General features: G+C 42.0%; 1 protein-coding gene and 1 non-coding gene across 2 annotated transcripts in view; one reads left to right on the forward strand and one right to left on the reverse strand.

Annotated features, from left to right (window-relative positions):
- The window catches only part of Sptlc2 (serine palmitoyltransferase long chain base subunit 2), a 106864-nt gene extending 96837 nt beyond the window's left edge, over positions 1 to 10027 (reverse strand). The window contains exon 1 of the mRNA XM_047539405.1: positions 9724 to 10027. Within this exon, the coding sequence (XP_047395361.1) occupies positions 9724 to 9858 (135 nt within the window). The 5' untranslated portion in view covers positions 9859 to 10027. The remainder of the gene's footprint in view (positions 1 to 9723) is intronic.
- Positions 10028 to 15246: 5219 nt separating this feature from the next.
- On the forward strand, positions 15247 to 15353 carry LOC124978344 (U6 spliceosomal RNA). Its single transcript, XR_007107381.1, has one exon. It is a non-coding gene; the product is annotated as a U6 spliceosomal RNA (small nuclear RNA).
- Positions 15354 to 16333: the final 980 nt, after the last annotated feature.

The raw sequence follows: 16333 nt of genomic DNA on the forward strand, positions 1-16333 counted from the left end.
GTTGCCCAGGCTGGCCTTGAACTTGGTAGCCTCTTGCCCCAGCATCTGGGGTAGCAAGGATTACAGGTATGTACCACCACATCTGGCTTGCACTTCTTTTACTAATTTTTTTCCTCTGAGTATTACATCATCTTTTATGCATAGGAATTTTATACAATCAAATTTATCAACCTTCACAATTTGTGCTTTGGCAGTTTTAGGAAACTCATTTTCTATTCCAAGGTCATAAATTTCTCCTATACACTACAGTTTTGAACTTTTTGGTTTTCACATTTGGATATTTAACAACCTAGAATTAATTTTACAGAATGGTGTCAAGTGGGGAACTATTTTTACTTTTGTTCCACTGGAGAATCATGTTTCAACAATAATAAAAGGCATGCTGTCCCCGTCATTAGAAGTACCACCACTATCATCTATCAAACTACTTTTTCTGTTTGTTGTTGTTGTTCCATCTCTCTACTGTTTGATCAAAATCATAAACTCAAATTATTATAGTTGTATGGTCAGTCTTATATTATCAAATACAGGTGATTTCTCTCCCACTTGTCTGTAAGATTGCCTTGAGTTTTTCTTGGTTCTTCGCTTTTCTGCATGAGTTTTAGAATCAATTTGTTAAGAAAGAATGAGAAATGAGAGAGAGAGGGCAGGATATATGACTGGGGATTCATTCATTTGCCATATGTATCTATTGTGGAATTTAAGCATCCTTTAAAAGAATGACATTTGCCTATATTGATTGGCAGTAGAATATATTAATGACATTAAATGGGAAAAAGATCATAAAACACGTAGTATAATTTATGTGAAATTGTACATCTTCCATAAAAAATGTGGAAAAAATTGTACATCTCTTCCTGTATTTGTGTGTGTACACATGCATCTGTGTACATGCGTATAATATATGCAAGATGTACATCAAAATGTTACAGTGGGTATTTTGGAGCTACAGAATTTCAGGAGATATTTGTTTTCTTTTTGTTTATTTGTCTGTGTACGATAATTACAAATGATTTTTGGTCTTTGATAATTCAAAGACCAAATTCTCCCTATTGAAATTAAATCCTTTTTGCAAAGGTGTTTAACCAGGATCCATCAGTATGAACAAGAACTATGGTCACAAAGCACAGATGTGACTGCCAGGGCCCCCACACTGCATGGCAAGGAATGTTCCCAGAGAAGGGAAATGGGTACACATTGGGCTCCTTTTCACATGCAGTCTCGTGGAGGGGACAGACTGGAGGAGATGGTGTTAAGGGCTCGGGACATGTCAGAGAGGCAAGGGCTCAGATGAAGAGGCAGAGCTGGTGGCAGGACTGCACTCCAGCTTCCTGACTGCATCTGTCACAGATCTGTCTGTTCCGGGAAGCATCTGCATCTGTCTGTTATGGGAAAATGCTACAGAGGAGGACATCAGTGCCCAGTATGCACAGGATGCCCCTCAACTGACATGTTCCTCCATTCTCTGTTTTGAGGTTGTCAGCAGGAAAATGGTCATGTCAAACTATAAGTGTGTTCTGCAGCTAGTTTTGAAAGCACTTTCCTGTCCAGTCCACAAGAGCTACATATTGACCAAAAAAAAAAAAAAAAAAAAAACAACAAACCAGGAAAGTTATCCTGAATGCAAGAAAAAATGTGAGCTCCCTGATTTTCAAAATTTGCTGAAAAGAGAGGACACTTCTGGAAACATCGGTTCAGAGCGTGGCATAGCTTGTGTGATCTGCACAAAGCTCCAAACTATTCTCTCCAGTATGTGTGGTATGCAGTAGGGAGAGGCTCGAACATTTCAGTAAAATTCCAAGAAAAGACCAGCCTATATAACCAACTCTCAAGAGATGAAAACTACTATCATCCCTAATGTCTAATTTACCAGTAAATTCTCTATTGCCAATTGTAATGACATAGTAAAGTCAGACAAAGCTGAATACAACCCAGGCTCTTCCAAGTCAGTAACTATTGACCCTGGGCCAATTATTCAGTGGTCTGGACTTCAGTATCTGTAAAATGGGGATACTATTTACCTACCAAGGCTCTATCATCAAGATTCGATGAAGACTAACCAGGAGAGGGCCTGGCACACAGTAGATTCTCAGCAAATGGTACCTATTGCTACTAGCATCCTTGGTTTCTTGTCACCAAAAGGTATTGCTTACCCTCCTTGAGGAAAGAGCCCGTCTCCCTGAGCTTCTCTTGTACCACTTCCTCCTAACAAGGTTTTCACAATCCACCTTCCTTAGCAGCTTGTGTGCTGCAACTATGTGTCTTCTCCCAGGAACAGTAGGATTCGTTAGTCCTAATCCCTGCTACCTCCCCTCTTCTGGTTTAATGCCCTCTTCTATCTTCTTTACTAATGGCTTCAACTATCACTTATTTCTTGAACTAACATCTCCTGACTTTCATTACAAACCAGGTACAAAGTAAATAGTAAAATCTCTCCCTTAGGGCTGGGGCAGAGCACTTGACTAGCACATGTGAGGCACTGGGTTCAATCCTTAGCACCACATAAAATAAACAAAAAATCAAGGCATGTTGTCCATCCACAACTACAAAAAAATGTTTTTTAAAAAAATTGGCCTTACGAGTTTACTAATTAGGTAGAAAGAGGCTTATTTAGACTAATTCAAGATCATCACATTTAGAAGGTCAGTATTTGTATAATAGTTTCTAATCTTTTCAGATTACACAATTGTTGAATATTTCCCTAACCTCAGTCAGTGTTGTTTGGAATAAGGATGGATCACATCCATAGTCTCAGTACAACTCCATGCCTCGCTGTACTTAGAAATTATCAGAAAGCAGAAGACTGATTTACAACACAACACATTGAATAAAGGAACACCTTGAAATTCAGTTGGTATATTAAAATTAGGGCATAAAGCATAGAACAATTAAGACTGCAAACGTTTTTTTTGCCATTTAGTTACTTCTATAACTAAATCTTCTTGAAAACTAAATATTATTATTATTTCAACATCATAGGTAGAAATGAGAAATTCTAAATTGGAGTGAATATGTATATTGTATGCAGATTTTTAAGAAAAGAGAAAAAATAGTTTGAAATTGGACTCAGACACATTGGCTCTTGTTGAATACACCTCAAGAAGTAAACCTAATTTGGATTTAAAAAAGGTTTGAAAAAAAATCAAAAAATTTTTTAAAATTAAAAATAACAAAAAGGTTTGAATGTTTATTATGGCTACTTTCTTTTTTTAAAATATTTTTTATTTGTTCTTTTTTGCTATATATGACAGTAGGATGTATTTTGACATATCATACATACATGGTGTATAACTTCCCATTCTTGTGGTTGTATGTGATGTGGAGTTACACTGGTCATGTATTCATATATGAACACAGAAGAATTATGTCTGATTAATTCTACTGTCTTTCCCATTCCCATCTCCTCTCCCTTCCCCCAACTCTGCCCTGTTGGATCCAGTGAAGCTCCCTTCCCCCATCGTGAGTTAGCATCCAATATGAGAGAGAACATTTAGCCTTTGGTGTTTTGGGGGATTGGCTTATTTCACTTAGCATGACAGTCTCCAGTTCCATCTATTTACTGGCAAATGCCATAATTTCATTCTTCTTTATGGCTGAGTAATATTCCATTGTGCATATGTACCATTATTATAGCTACTTTCAAAGAAAGTTTGAATGTGATTCTGTCTTTGAAGCTCTGTGTATTTCCTGACATGCCCTGAGGGTGGTAGGGAAACTGCTAGAGGAGAGAAATGACTTTAAGACTTTCATATCCTGTTTTAGGGACAAAGGGACCAGCAAAAGACCTAAGTTTTTTTCTTCATATAAGTAAAATGTGTATTCCTACCATTATAACTATAAAGTAGTATTTAATTTAACAGCCATAGTCATATTCCAAGAATGGCCTATGAAATACATGTTTCCTTAACCAGGTTGCAAATATTTTCTACTGTTAATAGTTGAAGAAAACCAGGCCCAGTAGCACATGCCTACTATCCTAGCATCTTAGGAGGCTGAGGCAGGATTGCAAGTTCAAAGCCAGTCTCAGCAACTTAACAAGGCCCTATGCAACTTAGAGAGATCCTGTCTCAAACTAATTTAAAAACAACTGGGATGTAGTTCAGTGGTTAAGCACTCCTGGGTTCAATCCCTGGAACAAAAAAAAGGACACCTGTGGTAGACACGCACAATAGAATACTATTCAGTCATGAGAAAATTCTGCTGTTTGATAATATGGATGAAAATGAAAATGGAGATCATTATATTAAGTGAAACAGGGCAGGTACAGAAAGACAAGTACCACATGATATCATGCATGTGTAAAATCTAAAAACTTTGACCTCAACGAAGTGGAAAGTAGAATGGGGGCCCGGGAAGAGTGGGAAGAAAGGGGAGGAGGAGAGGCTGACCAATGGGTTCTAAGTTGCAGTTGGAAGAGGTTCTGGTGTGCTACAGAGTGGGAAAGAAAACAGTGCACTGTGTGTTCCTACAAGTTACAAGAAGTGGTTTTGAGTTTTTACCATAAAGAAATGACAGGCCAGGTACAGTGGCCCATGCCTGTAATCCCAGTGGCTAGGGAAGCTGAGTAGAACAACTGTGAGTTCAAAGCCAGTTGCAGCAATTTAGTGAGGACTTAAGCAACTCAGCAAGACCTTATCTCTAAATAAAATATAAAAAAGGGCTGGGGTTGTGGCTCAGTGGCTAAGAGCCCCTGATACAAAAAAAAAAAAAAAAAATGTTGAGGAGATAGATATGCTTTACCTGATTTAAACATTCTATGGTACACCATTAAACGTATAATTTTTATGTTTTATGTATCAGTTAAAAAGTAAATTTTAAAATAATGAATCCCCCAAACAAGGATTATCCCAGTGTTTTAAAGTCTTATTTATGTTTATAATCAGGAATAAAAATTATTTTAAAACCAAAGAAAAACAGCTGATTCAACCTTTACAACAGGTCATTAAAGTAGTCTTAAAGATTACTATTATAAAATAAATTTTCTGAGATTAAATGGGTCAAGAGAAAAGGCCTTTCCTAATTACCACAAACTTTAAATTATTTACAGAAGGTTTCTTAGAAACTATTCAGAAGGCAAATGACTTTTGAGGTCACAAACCATTTATTTGATCCAGTAAGGCACACCCACTCAGCATGCAAACACTGCCTCTACCCATCCCTCTCAATTGCCTATTCTACCAATAAACACTGCTTCTTTCTTTGAAAAACTGAACCTAATTGAATCAACCAATTAGCTCTTCTGATCAGTATCCTACAAGCTTCTAGGGTACCTGGGCCCTGCCTAAAAAAGTGGGCAAGTCTGCCCTTGCTGAAAATCCAAGTTTTAAAATACTATCGTAAGACTGTTATTTATGTGTCCCAAGAATTCTTATTAAAGAGAATTTTGAATAGCACAAATGACTAGAATCTTTCAGAACCAGCTACTGAAAATCAAATGTTCTTCTACTTGAAGAAAAAAAGCATTTAAAACAAAAATCTTAGTCCAAGGTGTAAGTAGTCTCATTGTTTCTGCAAAGCCTGGAGGTCCTCAGGGTGTCTCAGCAGGCCCTGCCAAACCTGAGCAGTTATAGTGGTCATTCCGGCTACTCCTCCTGTTGCTGCCTCAGACCCAACTTCCTTCCTCAACTACTATCACATTAGTTCCCCAGTTACAGTTTCCCTTCAATGGAAACAAAAGCTAGTAGCTATTTAGTAAACCGTCCTTCGTTAGTTATTTATTTGCCTTCTTCTAAGTATAAGAAGCAGAACCAACACTTTTTTTCTTTCTACTTTGCCTGTCTTGCTATTTAAAATAATTTCTGCCGGGCTCAGGGGCACATCCCTGTAATCCCAGCAGCTCAGGAGGCTGAGGCAAGAGGATCATGAGTTTAAAGCCAGCTTCAGCAATTTAGCAAGGCCCTAGGCAACTCAGCGCAGACCCTATTTCTAAATAAAATACAAAAAAGGGCAGGGATGTGGCTCAGTGGTTAGGTGCCCCTGCGTTCAACCCAGGTACTAAAAAATAAAAGGATTTGTGCTCCAGGGCCTCCTGGAGATGCACTCCTGCTTATTCTGGCGACTTATCTCATTAAAACTACTCCCAGATGGAAGAAAAGTTCAAAGCAGTCTCAAAAGCAGATGATATTCTTCCCTTTCATACGAGTTAACTGGTTAAGAAGGTAAAATGGAAGGTCCTTTTTGTTTGTTTGAGATAGGGTCTCTCTGGCTATGGTGCCCAGGCTGGGCTAGGCGGAAGCTCCAGTCTCGGTTTCTAACTAATTTTTTTTTTTTTCTTTTACAGGGCTGGGATTGAACCCTGGGATGCTCTACCACTGAGAGATATCACCAGTCCATTTTACTTTGCTTTATTTTTTGAGTCTGGGTCATACTAAATTGCTCAAGGTGGCCCTGAACTTGCAATCCTGCTTCACCTTCTGAGTCACTGGGATTATAGGCATGCGCCACCACTGCCAGCATTGGAAGTTCTCTTTAAAAGTGCTGTTAACATGGAGTTTTAAAAACAAACAAGCAGGCAAACTATTTTATTTCAGGTGCAACCAAACCATGTCATTTATTTAATGTTAAATTCACATAAAGAAACTCTTGGTAATTAAGATAACTGAAAAATGTAACTCACTGTTGAGAAAATTTCCTGCAAATCCTCTGGAAATCTTATTTTAAAAATAAAGTAGTATTCTATATCAAGATTCATTTTAGTAAAGTCCTATAAAGAGATAAAGGGATTGAATAACATAAAACCCAAAGGTTCTTTCTCTTCATTTCTTTTTTGGTACTGGGATTGAACTCAGGGGCACTCGACCACTGAGTTACAACCCCAGCCCTTTTCTGTATTTTATTTCGAGGCAGGGTCTCACTGAGTTGCTTAGCACCTTGCTAAATGGCTTTGAATTTGTGATCCTTCTGCCTCAGAGTGGCTGGGATTACAGGTGTGCATCACCCAGCCCCACCCAAAGGTTCTGATTTGAATTCTGTCAGTTTCCCCAAGGTCAATTGTCACCCTTTACCTCAAAGTCTGACCCTCCTCCCACTCATCTGAATGGAAAAAATTACTGCTTTATTGTCAACTCTTCTGAAAACTACTGTCATCTCTAAACAGTAATGTCGGATTGCTTCCAAACTCCTTCCTATCACAACATCTATTTAAGCAAACTCAACCAGATCCAAGAGTTGATATTTTAGCATATGCATCCATCCCTTCAAACTCAGAAGCATACTCTAGAGTATGTGGAAACCTTAAAAGTTTGTAACTTCTGTTTATTAAAAGACAAATATTAGGTTATGTGAGGAAATGCATATCTTCTACCATGTTATAATCCATATTTTAGTAAAAGCTCAACACACACCTACTTGCCCAACATCTAATGTGTATTGTGAGGCATAGCTGGCAACATTTCCCCCAAAATAAAAGGAAATATAGGTAGTGGTTACAGTCTCTTTAACTAAACAAAAACAACTTTAAAAATATTTTTAAGATACTCTACTGCCCTCATGAAGTTACCAAGATCTGTCTTCGGCATAAGAGAAAGAATGAAGAAAACTCAAAAACATTCCTGTATATGAATGTGCAGATGTACAGGTCTAAAGTCTGTTTTTAAGACTCTGGAAAAATAGTTTTCTAGAGTGGATGCTGCAGCTGTCACAGCATTCCATTAGACCATTCTTCCAAATGCCACCCATGTGCCTTGAGTGAAACTGCTTACTAAAATACGTTCCAAAAAAGTCAGCCAGATGTTACAGTCACAGATTTTAAATTAGTAACTTGATATTCCTTCATCTTATTAGTTGGAAACCTCTGAATAAGTATCATGCCTACAAATGCTAAATTAAGATATTATGGAAAGGGAGGAATTGTATTGACTGTTTAATCAGAATATAATTCCTGGGGACTGAAAAGACCTCTAACATGTGATCAGTTTTCACTTGACTTCCTTTTCTCCTCTTAAAAACCAAACCTCGGTCTGGGGAGATAGCTCAGTCAGTAAAGTGCTTGCCTTGCAAGCACAAGGCTGTGGGTTCGATTCCCAGCACCACAAAAAAAAAAAAAAAAAAAAAAACCATACCTCACAGGAGTACAGGTCTGTAATCCCAGGGGCTCAGGAGGCTGAGGCAGGAGGATCTCGAGTTCAAAACCAGCCTCAACAAAAGTGAGGTGCTAAGCAACTCAGTGAGACTGTCTCTAAATACAAAATAGGGCTGCAGAGTGCCCCTGAGTTCAATCCCCAGTACTGCTCCCCCACCCTGCCCTCCCAAAAACAAAACAAAACAAAACCAAAAACTCTATACCTCACTCATTCAACTGTGAAGTGTTTTCTAATTTCCACCATTATATTTCCCTGTTGCATTCTACACCACACCAATTTTGTCTTATTAGTCATTTATATGGCGAGGAAAACAACAAATTCTTCCACCACTTATAATGACCTGATTTTTATCACATTCTCTCTCACACAATTTTATTTCTTAAAAAGTCTGAATCTGTGTACTTCTCTATCTTGACATCTTACAAATTCTTGGGGGATCAAGTCTCTTTCATATATTCTCCACTCCCCCCACCCCCTTATAGTCTCAGTATCTCAATGGGACCTGCAGAAATGCTTTTTCTAGGTTTCATATCAAACAGTAACAGGTCTATCCATCACAGCTACTGATGTGGAGAGATTACCAGATATTTATGTTAAAGTCAAATTAAGATCACCATTCCCTCAAAATTCCAACTGTCACAGTCCTGCTAAAGGGAACAGGGTACTTTTAAAAAGTTTTCTTTAATATCTGAACAAGACTTATAAATATTAAAATCAATTAAATTATCACAACACTCTTCCAGATACATTAATCTTGTATCTTTTTTAAACAGCTCATCTTTAAGAACACTTTTCAGCAGACTAGGCAGTCCTGAGAATTGGAAGGCTGGTAATAAGTAATGTGAATGCAGAACTTTTCAAAATATTTTAGAACTGCCTGAACCTGGTTGATGATTCAACCTTGGTTAATTAGTACAGAGACTCATCTCAAGTTGCCCAACAGTCCCCTGTGTGGTAGCACTCCTGCTCAGTCACAGGGACCACCTTACTCAACCTGGAGCGCGGGAGGGGGTCTCACCGCCGCAGGCAGCATGAAAGGATAATGCTTTCGAGGCATCGGACTGGGTTCACTGCCAGGTCGACGTCCCCTGTCCTGCTCGTGGAAGGAGGCCAGAACACGGTAGGAAGACACTGGGTGTGTTTCCACCGGGCACCATCTCCTAACTTTCTTTGCCTCCTAAGGACCTCAAGGGTGGTTTTCCTTGGGCGGCTGCAGGATTCTAAGAGGAAGCCTCGGGTGAAAAACCAGGAGCCCCTGCGCAGATCCTGCCTGGATCCGAAGGGTCACCCCCTGCCTCCCCGGGGAGCCGCCCGCACTTCTGGCGGGATCAGGAGAGGGAGGAACCGCGGGCTCCGAGCGCAGCTCAAGCCTCCGGGGGGAGGGGAGCACCTTCGGGAGAGCGGGGATGGGGAGCCCCGCGTCGCCCTTGAGCCCCCGGGCTTCGGGAGGCCCGGGCAGCGCGCGGGCACGACCGCCAGCACACCTGAGCCGCGCCCAGTCCGGCGGCCGGTCACCGCGACCTCGCTCTGCCCGGCCGCCCCCTCCGCCCACTCGACGGCCGCCCCAGCCGGACTCCGGCGTCAACTCGCGGGGTCCCGGCCCACCGCCCCCGGCCCGACCCGCCGCCCGGTTCCGTCGTACCTGGTCGGCAGCGGCTGCGGCTACGGCGGCGGCGGAGCTGCTCCTCACGTACCCGTTCCGCACTTCCCCGTTCGCCACGCAGCCGTTCGCCCGCGCAGGGCGGCGGCAGCAGCAGCCTCCGGGTTCCGGCCGCATCGTCCGGCCGGCACCAGGCACAAGGCAGGCTCTGGAGGCAGCGGCGGCAGCACCAAGTCCCGCTCCGCACCGCACCCACCTCCCCGAAACCGGAAATGGCTGCAGCGCCGCCGCCAATTCCCGGTGCGGCCGTCACACGGAGGCGGGGCCCGCTCTCGGGAGGACGCGACTCGCCCAAGGCCCGGCGGTGAAGGGGGACACGGGGCGGGGCCGAGCCGCGCAGGGACGAGGGCCTGAGGGCGGCTGGCCAATCCGGAGGAGGAGGAGGCGGACCTGTGCTGCGCTCGACCAATCACGAGCGAGAGCAGAGCGGCTCTCTCGCGTAGAGGGGGCTTCTCTGGAAGGGACCCGTGGGCCTGGCACCTGATTGGAGACCCAAGCCAGGTCGTGTAGGGCTTGGCTGCTTTTAATGGTCCAGACTTAGGAGGAGGCGGAGTCCAGGAAAAAGTAACCAATTAGAGTGTGAGGAAAGAAAGAGGGGCTGAACCTGTCTCTAGAGCGGGTTCCCTGGTTCTCCCAGACAGGTGGTACCCTCTCTGCCATTGCCTCCTGGGAAGTTCAGGAGTTGAATTCAAGCCCAAGACAGGCAGCTCCTTTATTTCATTAGCAAATCCCTCTGTGGGTGTTAATAGAATAGCCTTTTTGACAATTTCTCACCATTCTTCAATATACAATACACGTTAACACGTTTCTTTAATAATTCAGATGTATCTTCCTGTGCTCTTCACGTTTATCCCTTTTATTTCTTTTAAAGACTTTCCTTGAAAATTAGGAAACCTGGGCTGGGGATGTGTCACGGTGGTAGAGTGGGGATGTACTGGGGTGGTAGAGTACTGGGGATGCAGGAGGCCCTGGGGATTCCCGGCACTACCAAAATAAAGAAAATCAGAATCAGGAAACTTCCCAACTCTATCGATAACTAGACACTAAAATTTGAATATTTAGCTTTAGGAGTCAAATTTCTTAAAATGGAGTTAATACTTCCTGCTTCACAGACTCATTACAAGAATTATATTAGTAAAGTGTTACTCAGCTATCAAAATACCCTACCCAGACTAGGAGCACAGTAAATATTATTTTCTAGCCCTTTTAGTCCTGTCTTTGCAGAGTGGTTAGAAAGGAATTTGATCTACATTACAGCGAGACTTTCAATTACCCATAAAGAGTTTAGTGTCAAGTTAAGAGTATGGACTCAAGTCAGTCTGGGTTTGAATTCTGGCTGTACCATTACTAGCTGAGTGACCTCTATTTGTCTTCCTCTGTTCAGTGGGGATAATAATAGTTGTCATCAGGATCTAATGAGTTAATACATGTAAGGTGTTTTGCACAGGACCTAGCAATTAGGAAGTATTCATTAAGTGTTGGTTATTATTAATTGCTGAATGCATCTCATAGAGTCCCTGCATTTTCCCCCTACTCTCCTGGAGTTTTAGAAACAGGTTGACAAGGTATCAGTTTTGCATGATTTAGGAACTGAACAGTTAACAGCAGGTGGGGATAAAACACATGCTCTTTGAGTAGACAAACATTAAGATCCCACAGTGAACATAAGTCTATGGATGAGGCTTAAAAAAGAATATTATGTGTCATGAAGCTGACACTCCAGTGAGAGACAAGTGCACATATAAAGAAAACAATCAAAGGCTGACCCAGGCCAGGAGGGACTGGGCAATAGGATTGATGGTGAGGGAGGATGCCCAGTGGCAAGTCAAATTCTCCACATGGGAAGTTTTCAGGACAGGAATCTGGTTGGAAGCAGGAGCTAAGAGATTTCATTGAAGCTTAGATAATGAACTGAATGAATCTAGGGAAGGCTTGAGAGGAAGATACAGAATGAGATGGCTCTTGAAGATTAGGAGGATTTAGAACACGAGAACTATGAAGGAAGGGGAGGATATTCTAGGGGGAGGGTACCTGCAAAAGCTCAGCTGCAGAGGATGGGAAGATCTAAGCCTGAACTGTAGCCTAAGAAGAGTAAAGGTACCTGACTAGCTGAGAGGAATCCTGTTACCCAGTCCCTCCTTCCTGAGGGGAGAGCTCCAGCTCCTTATCTTGTTCTGCCACTTACTCATCATGTGTGATCTTAAGCCAGTCATGTATACCCAACCCTGGTTTCCTCACTCATCTTCTGAAGTTAATACCTGCGCTACTTACCTCACAAATGATCCGATTGCTCCATACGCCATTGCTAAATCACAAAATGGATGTCTCCGTGGGCAGTAGGAAACACCCCAGGCTCCAGGCTTCCTTATGCATAAGGTGCCTCATCATGCTCTCTTTACAGAATTCATATGCAAAGTTCTGTGCTGGACACAAGAAACATAACTCTCCTCTTCCTTCAAGATTACTCAAGCCACTTTGGCTACAAAGCCTGTCCTGAATGTCAGCCTCCCTTATAACATTAGTAGGTTGACATTCAAGGTGTCCATTATAAGAAGGTAGAACCTAGGAATTAAAAAGACAAATAACAATAGTTTGGAATGTACGTTAAAGGAGACGCCTTCCAGGATGTGAACACGGATTGCTTCCTAGAAGAGAAATGAAATGAAAGAAAGCAGACATTTTCACAGGAGGGGCAGCCAGCCTGCACTATCAGACTATCAGACAGGAGTCTTGGTTGCATGCAGTGCAAGTCAACTTTCGCTGACTGACAGGGAAGGGAATTCATTGGAAGTTTGTCAGTGGCTCAGAGACCTGACTGAAGCTCCAGAGGGCCAGGCAGCAAGGACCACAGCAAGGATTTGAGGCAGGAACTCTGGTGAGCAAGTTCAGTTACCTCCACCCAGCCCTCCCCTCCTTCAGTCAGTTGGCCAGGGGTCAGAGTCCTGCAGAAAGCACCTGATCAACTGAGTTAGGTCACACCATACAAGCACAGACAGAAGAATATGGTTCCTTCACCTTCCCTGGTAGAAGGTACTTATCAACATTCACCCTCCCAAGAAGATACACAATGAGGAGAGGTGATTTCCCAAAAGGAAATTGAAAAATAGAAAAGAAGAAATGGACACTGAACAAGCAAAAATGACAAATGCCCACTACATCCATAAGACCTTGAAGAATCACAGGGTAGAAAGGCCCTTTGGAAGAGATCTGCCTCTGTAAAAACATCAGAGCTAGCCCACTCAGAGCTATTATCTGTTCCTGATTCTGAGAGCTTCCTTTGGGCTTCTCTTTTCAAGTTTCCCATGCTTCATTCATTCATTTCTCTATTTGGCCGCTCACTCAACAAATATATTTTATTTTATATATATATTTTATATATATATATTTGGGGGGCAGGGCTGGGCATCATGATGTCAGATACCGTAACTACAAGAGTAAGCAGAAAGTACAGGGTCTCTGCCCTTGTGGAGATTTCAGTCTTGACTTACAAGAAATGGGTCTGCTATTTCCTTTTCATTATTCCTAATCTAATACAATCAGGGAAAGAGATTACTGCTCTCCCTGGACTTCTGACCCCATTTTTGCAGGAAAATCTTAGATAATGTTTTTGGATCATTTTCAGTGGCAATCTTTATATTCACAAAACTGGACAGGTCCTGGGACAAGAGCTAAGAATTGTATTATTAGTGGGAGAACTGAGTTATTTAAGAAATGATTGCATGCGAATATGAAACTTTAAAAGGAATAATGGGGGCTGGGAATGTAGCTCAGTGGTAGAACACTTACTCGTCATGCATGAGGCTCTGGGTTCAGTCCCCAGCACTACAAAAATAAAACAAAAAATAAAAAGGAGGGATAATAATTCCTGATTACACACCTACTCAGTGCCTGCCGAGCATCCACTAGAGCAATTTTAATCAATGTCTAACAAGGCATTTGCAATAGGAGCTCTGTGGCAAGCTGGATGAGCACTCCAGGAATTGGCTAGAACCTGTGTCTCAATGGCAGGTCTCTGTGCTTCTGTTTCCTCTGCTTCAGAAGCACCTCTGAGCTTCCTACTGAACTGCCACACCCTATACTGCCACCCTGGATTTCCTGTGGGCACTCATCCCGCTGAATGTTGCAATTATCTGAGGTTCTGTTTCAGGAAGTGAACTTTTGCTTCTGGCTCCAGGAAGGAGAAAAAGGGGTGGTGATCCAGATAACAATTACAATGATAGTGGTGGTGTTAGTCAGGATTCTGAATTGCAGTTTTGAAACTGAATTCAAAACAAATCAAGCATATAGGAGATTTATTGGTTCTAATAACCAAAAAGGCCAGGGATAGATCTGACTGGATTCAGATATTCCAGTGATATCATTAGGAATTTGTCTTCATCCTTGGTTTGGTGTCCTTTCCAGTTGACTTGATTGCCATATTGGCCCTCACCATGTGATGATATGGCACCTAGTAACAGTTGCTTTAAAATCTCAGCCAAAGTACCAGGCACAATGGTGCACCCTTGTGCAGTGGCTCAGAGGCAGGAGGATTGCAAGTTCAAAGTCACCCTAAGGAACTTAGCAAGGTCCTCAGCAACTTAGTGAGATGCTGTCTCAAATAAATAAATAAATAAATAAATAAATAAATAAATAAATAAATAAATAAATAAATAGGGCTAGGGAGCCAGACACGGTGGCACATACCTGTTAATACCAGCCTCTTGGGAGGCTGAGGCAGGAGGATATCAAGTTCAAAGCCAGCCTCAGCAAAAGTGAGGTGCTAAGCAACTCAGTAAGACTCTGTTTCTAAATAAAATACAAAACAGGGATAGGGATGTAGTTCAGTAGCTGAGTGCCCCTGAGTTTAATCTCCAGTTACCTCCCCCACCCTCCCACCCCCAGCAAAAAAAAAAAAAAAAAAAAAAGGACTGGGATCTAGCTCAGTGGTTAAGTGCCCCTGGGTTCAATTCCCAGTACCAAAAAAAAATAAGTAAATAAAAAAAAAATAATAATAATAATAATGATAAAAATCTCATCCAAGGGGCTGGGGGTGTGGCTCAATGGTAGGGTGCTTCCTTAGCATATGAGAGACCCTGGGTTCCATCCCAGCACCACAAAAAACAAAAACAACAAAAATCTTAGCCAAGAGACAGTGCCTCTTTTTTGTAATCCCCTTGAGGTGGACTCCCATGGCCTCAGATGGATGTTGAATTGATTGGCCAGGCCTGAATCTTGTACCTTTCCACTCCACTAATTTGAGGCCAGTGATTTCCCAAATAAAAGAGATGGGTATTGCTACCAGAAAAAAATGGTGGACAAACATAATTAACGCAGGACCATTTTACTGACCATGTTGGATATGATGACAGTAAGAAGCAGGAAGTGGGGATATCTATAAAATTTTCAGTAATTTAGGCAATGTTACAGGGAAAAAAAAAAAAACACTCTCTTTCCTATCACTCTTTGTATTTACCTGGCTGTGCTACACAATCTTGGGTAAATCACTTCTTTTAAAAATGACATTTTGTGCTCACTTGGGCAGCACATATACTAATATTGGAATGATACAGAGAAGATTAGCATGGTCCTTGCATAAGGAAGACACGCAAATTCGTGAAGTGATCCATATTTTAAAAAAAATGACATTTTGTTCCCCAACTTCACCCTCTTTCAGCAGGAAGCAGCTTGAAGAGGTCATCACCCATTTTTCTATAGAACTGGAATGTAGGCGCCATCTTCTTTTCTTCTTTCCTTTTCCCCAAGCGGATGCAAATCGTCCGCATAAAATAAAAGTTCCTCGTGTGAGACCTGTGTCTGCGGAGCGTTTTTCTGGGAGTTTTCGAAGAACGGTAACTGCCCCTAATAGCTGCCCCTAACATCTGGTGCTGAAAGACCCGGGATGGGTTTTTTCCACTGACTAAGCAAGCGGAATCCCATCCAATAGCCCCGGCGCCCACAGATACAGGCTCACCTTCCATCTACCTGGATGCCCAGTTTTCTGCATACAACACCGGACTCCAAAATTGGTATACAAGCCTTTAAAGAAGAAAATTTATCAAGCTGCTGTTCTCCAAATTAAACTTGTCTGTAATGAAGCACACATCCCCAGATGCCTTTACAGCCTGCTGTCCCACAACCAGACTTCTACCATGAACCCCTCAATTGAACCAATTTCTAAAAAGGAACTTCCCAACTGCTTGCCCCATGCTGTCCACTTACAGCTCGAAGAAGTCAGATCGGTCATCACCCCTTTTCCCTACAGCAGTGAAGGAGTTCCTAGTATTAGAGGGGTAAATGAAGTCAGAATTGGGAACAGGCAGTTATTGTAGAAATAGGAGGTCAGTCAAATTGAGAAAATGAAGTCCATGAAGATAATCTTCCTTTGGAAGCCTAGAAGGAGAATAAACTTTTTACATCTCACCTGCAAAACCAACCCCAGTCACCTAGGCAGGAAGGAGAGAGAAGGCTTCAAAAAGAACTGAAGAGAAAGATTTTTTTACTTTTTTTTAAAAGAGAAATGGGGGAATGTAAGGAATCTGGCCTCCCAACCACCTGTCAATCTGCGTTACACCTGCCTCTCCCGTTACAGGAATTTCCGACTTACGTTGCCATA

Source organism: Sciurus carolinensis, chromosome 2 (genome assembly GCF_902686445.1).
Source record: "Sciurus carolinensis chromosome 2, mSciCar1.2, whole genome shotgun sequence".
In the NCBI taxonomy this organism is placed as follows: domain Eukaryota; kingdom Metazoa; phylum Chordata; class Mammalia; order Rodentia; family Sciuridae; genus Sciurus; species Sciurus carolinensis.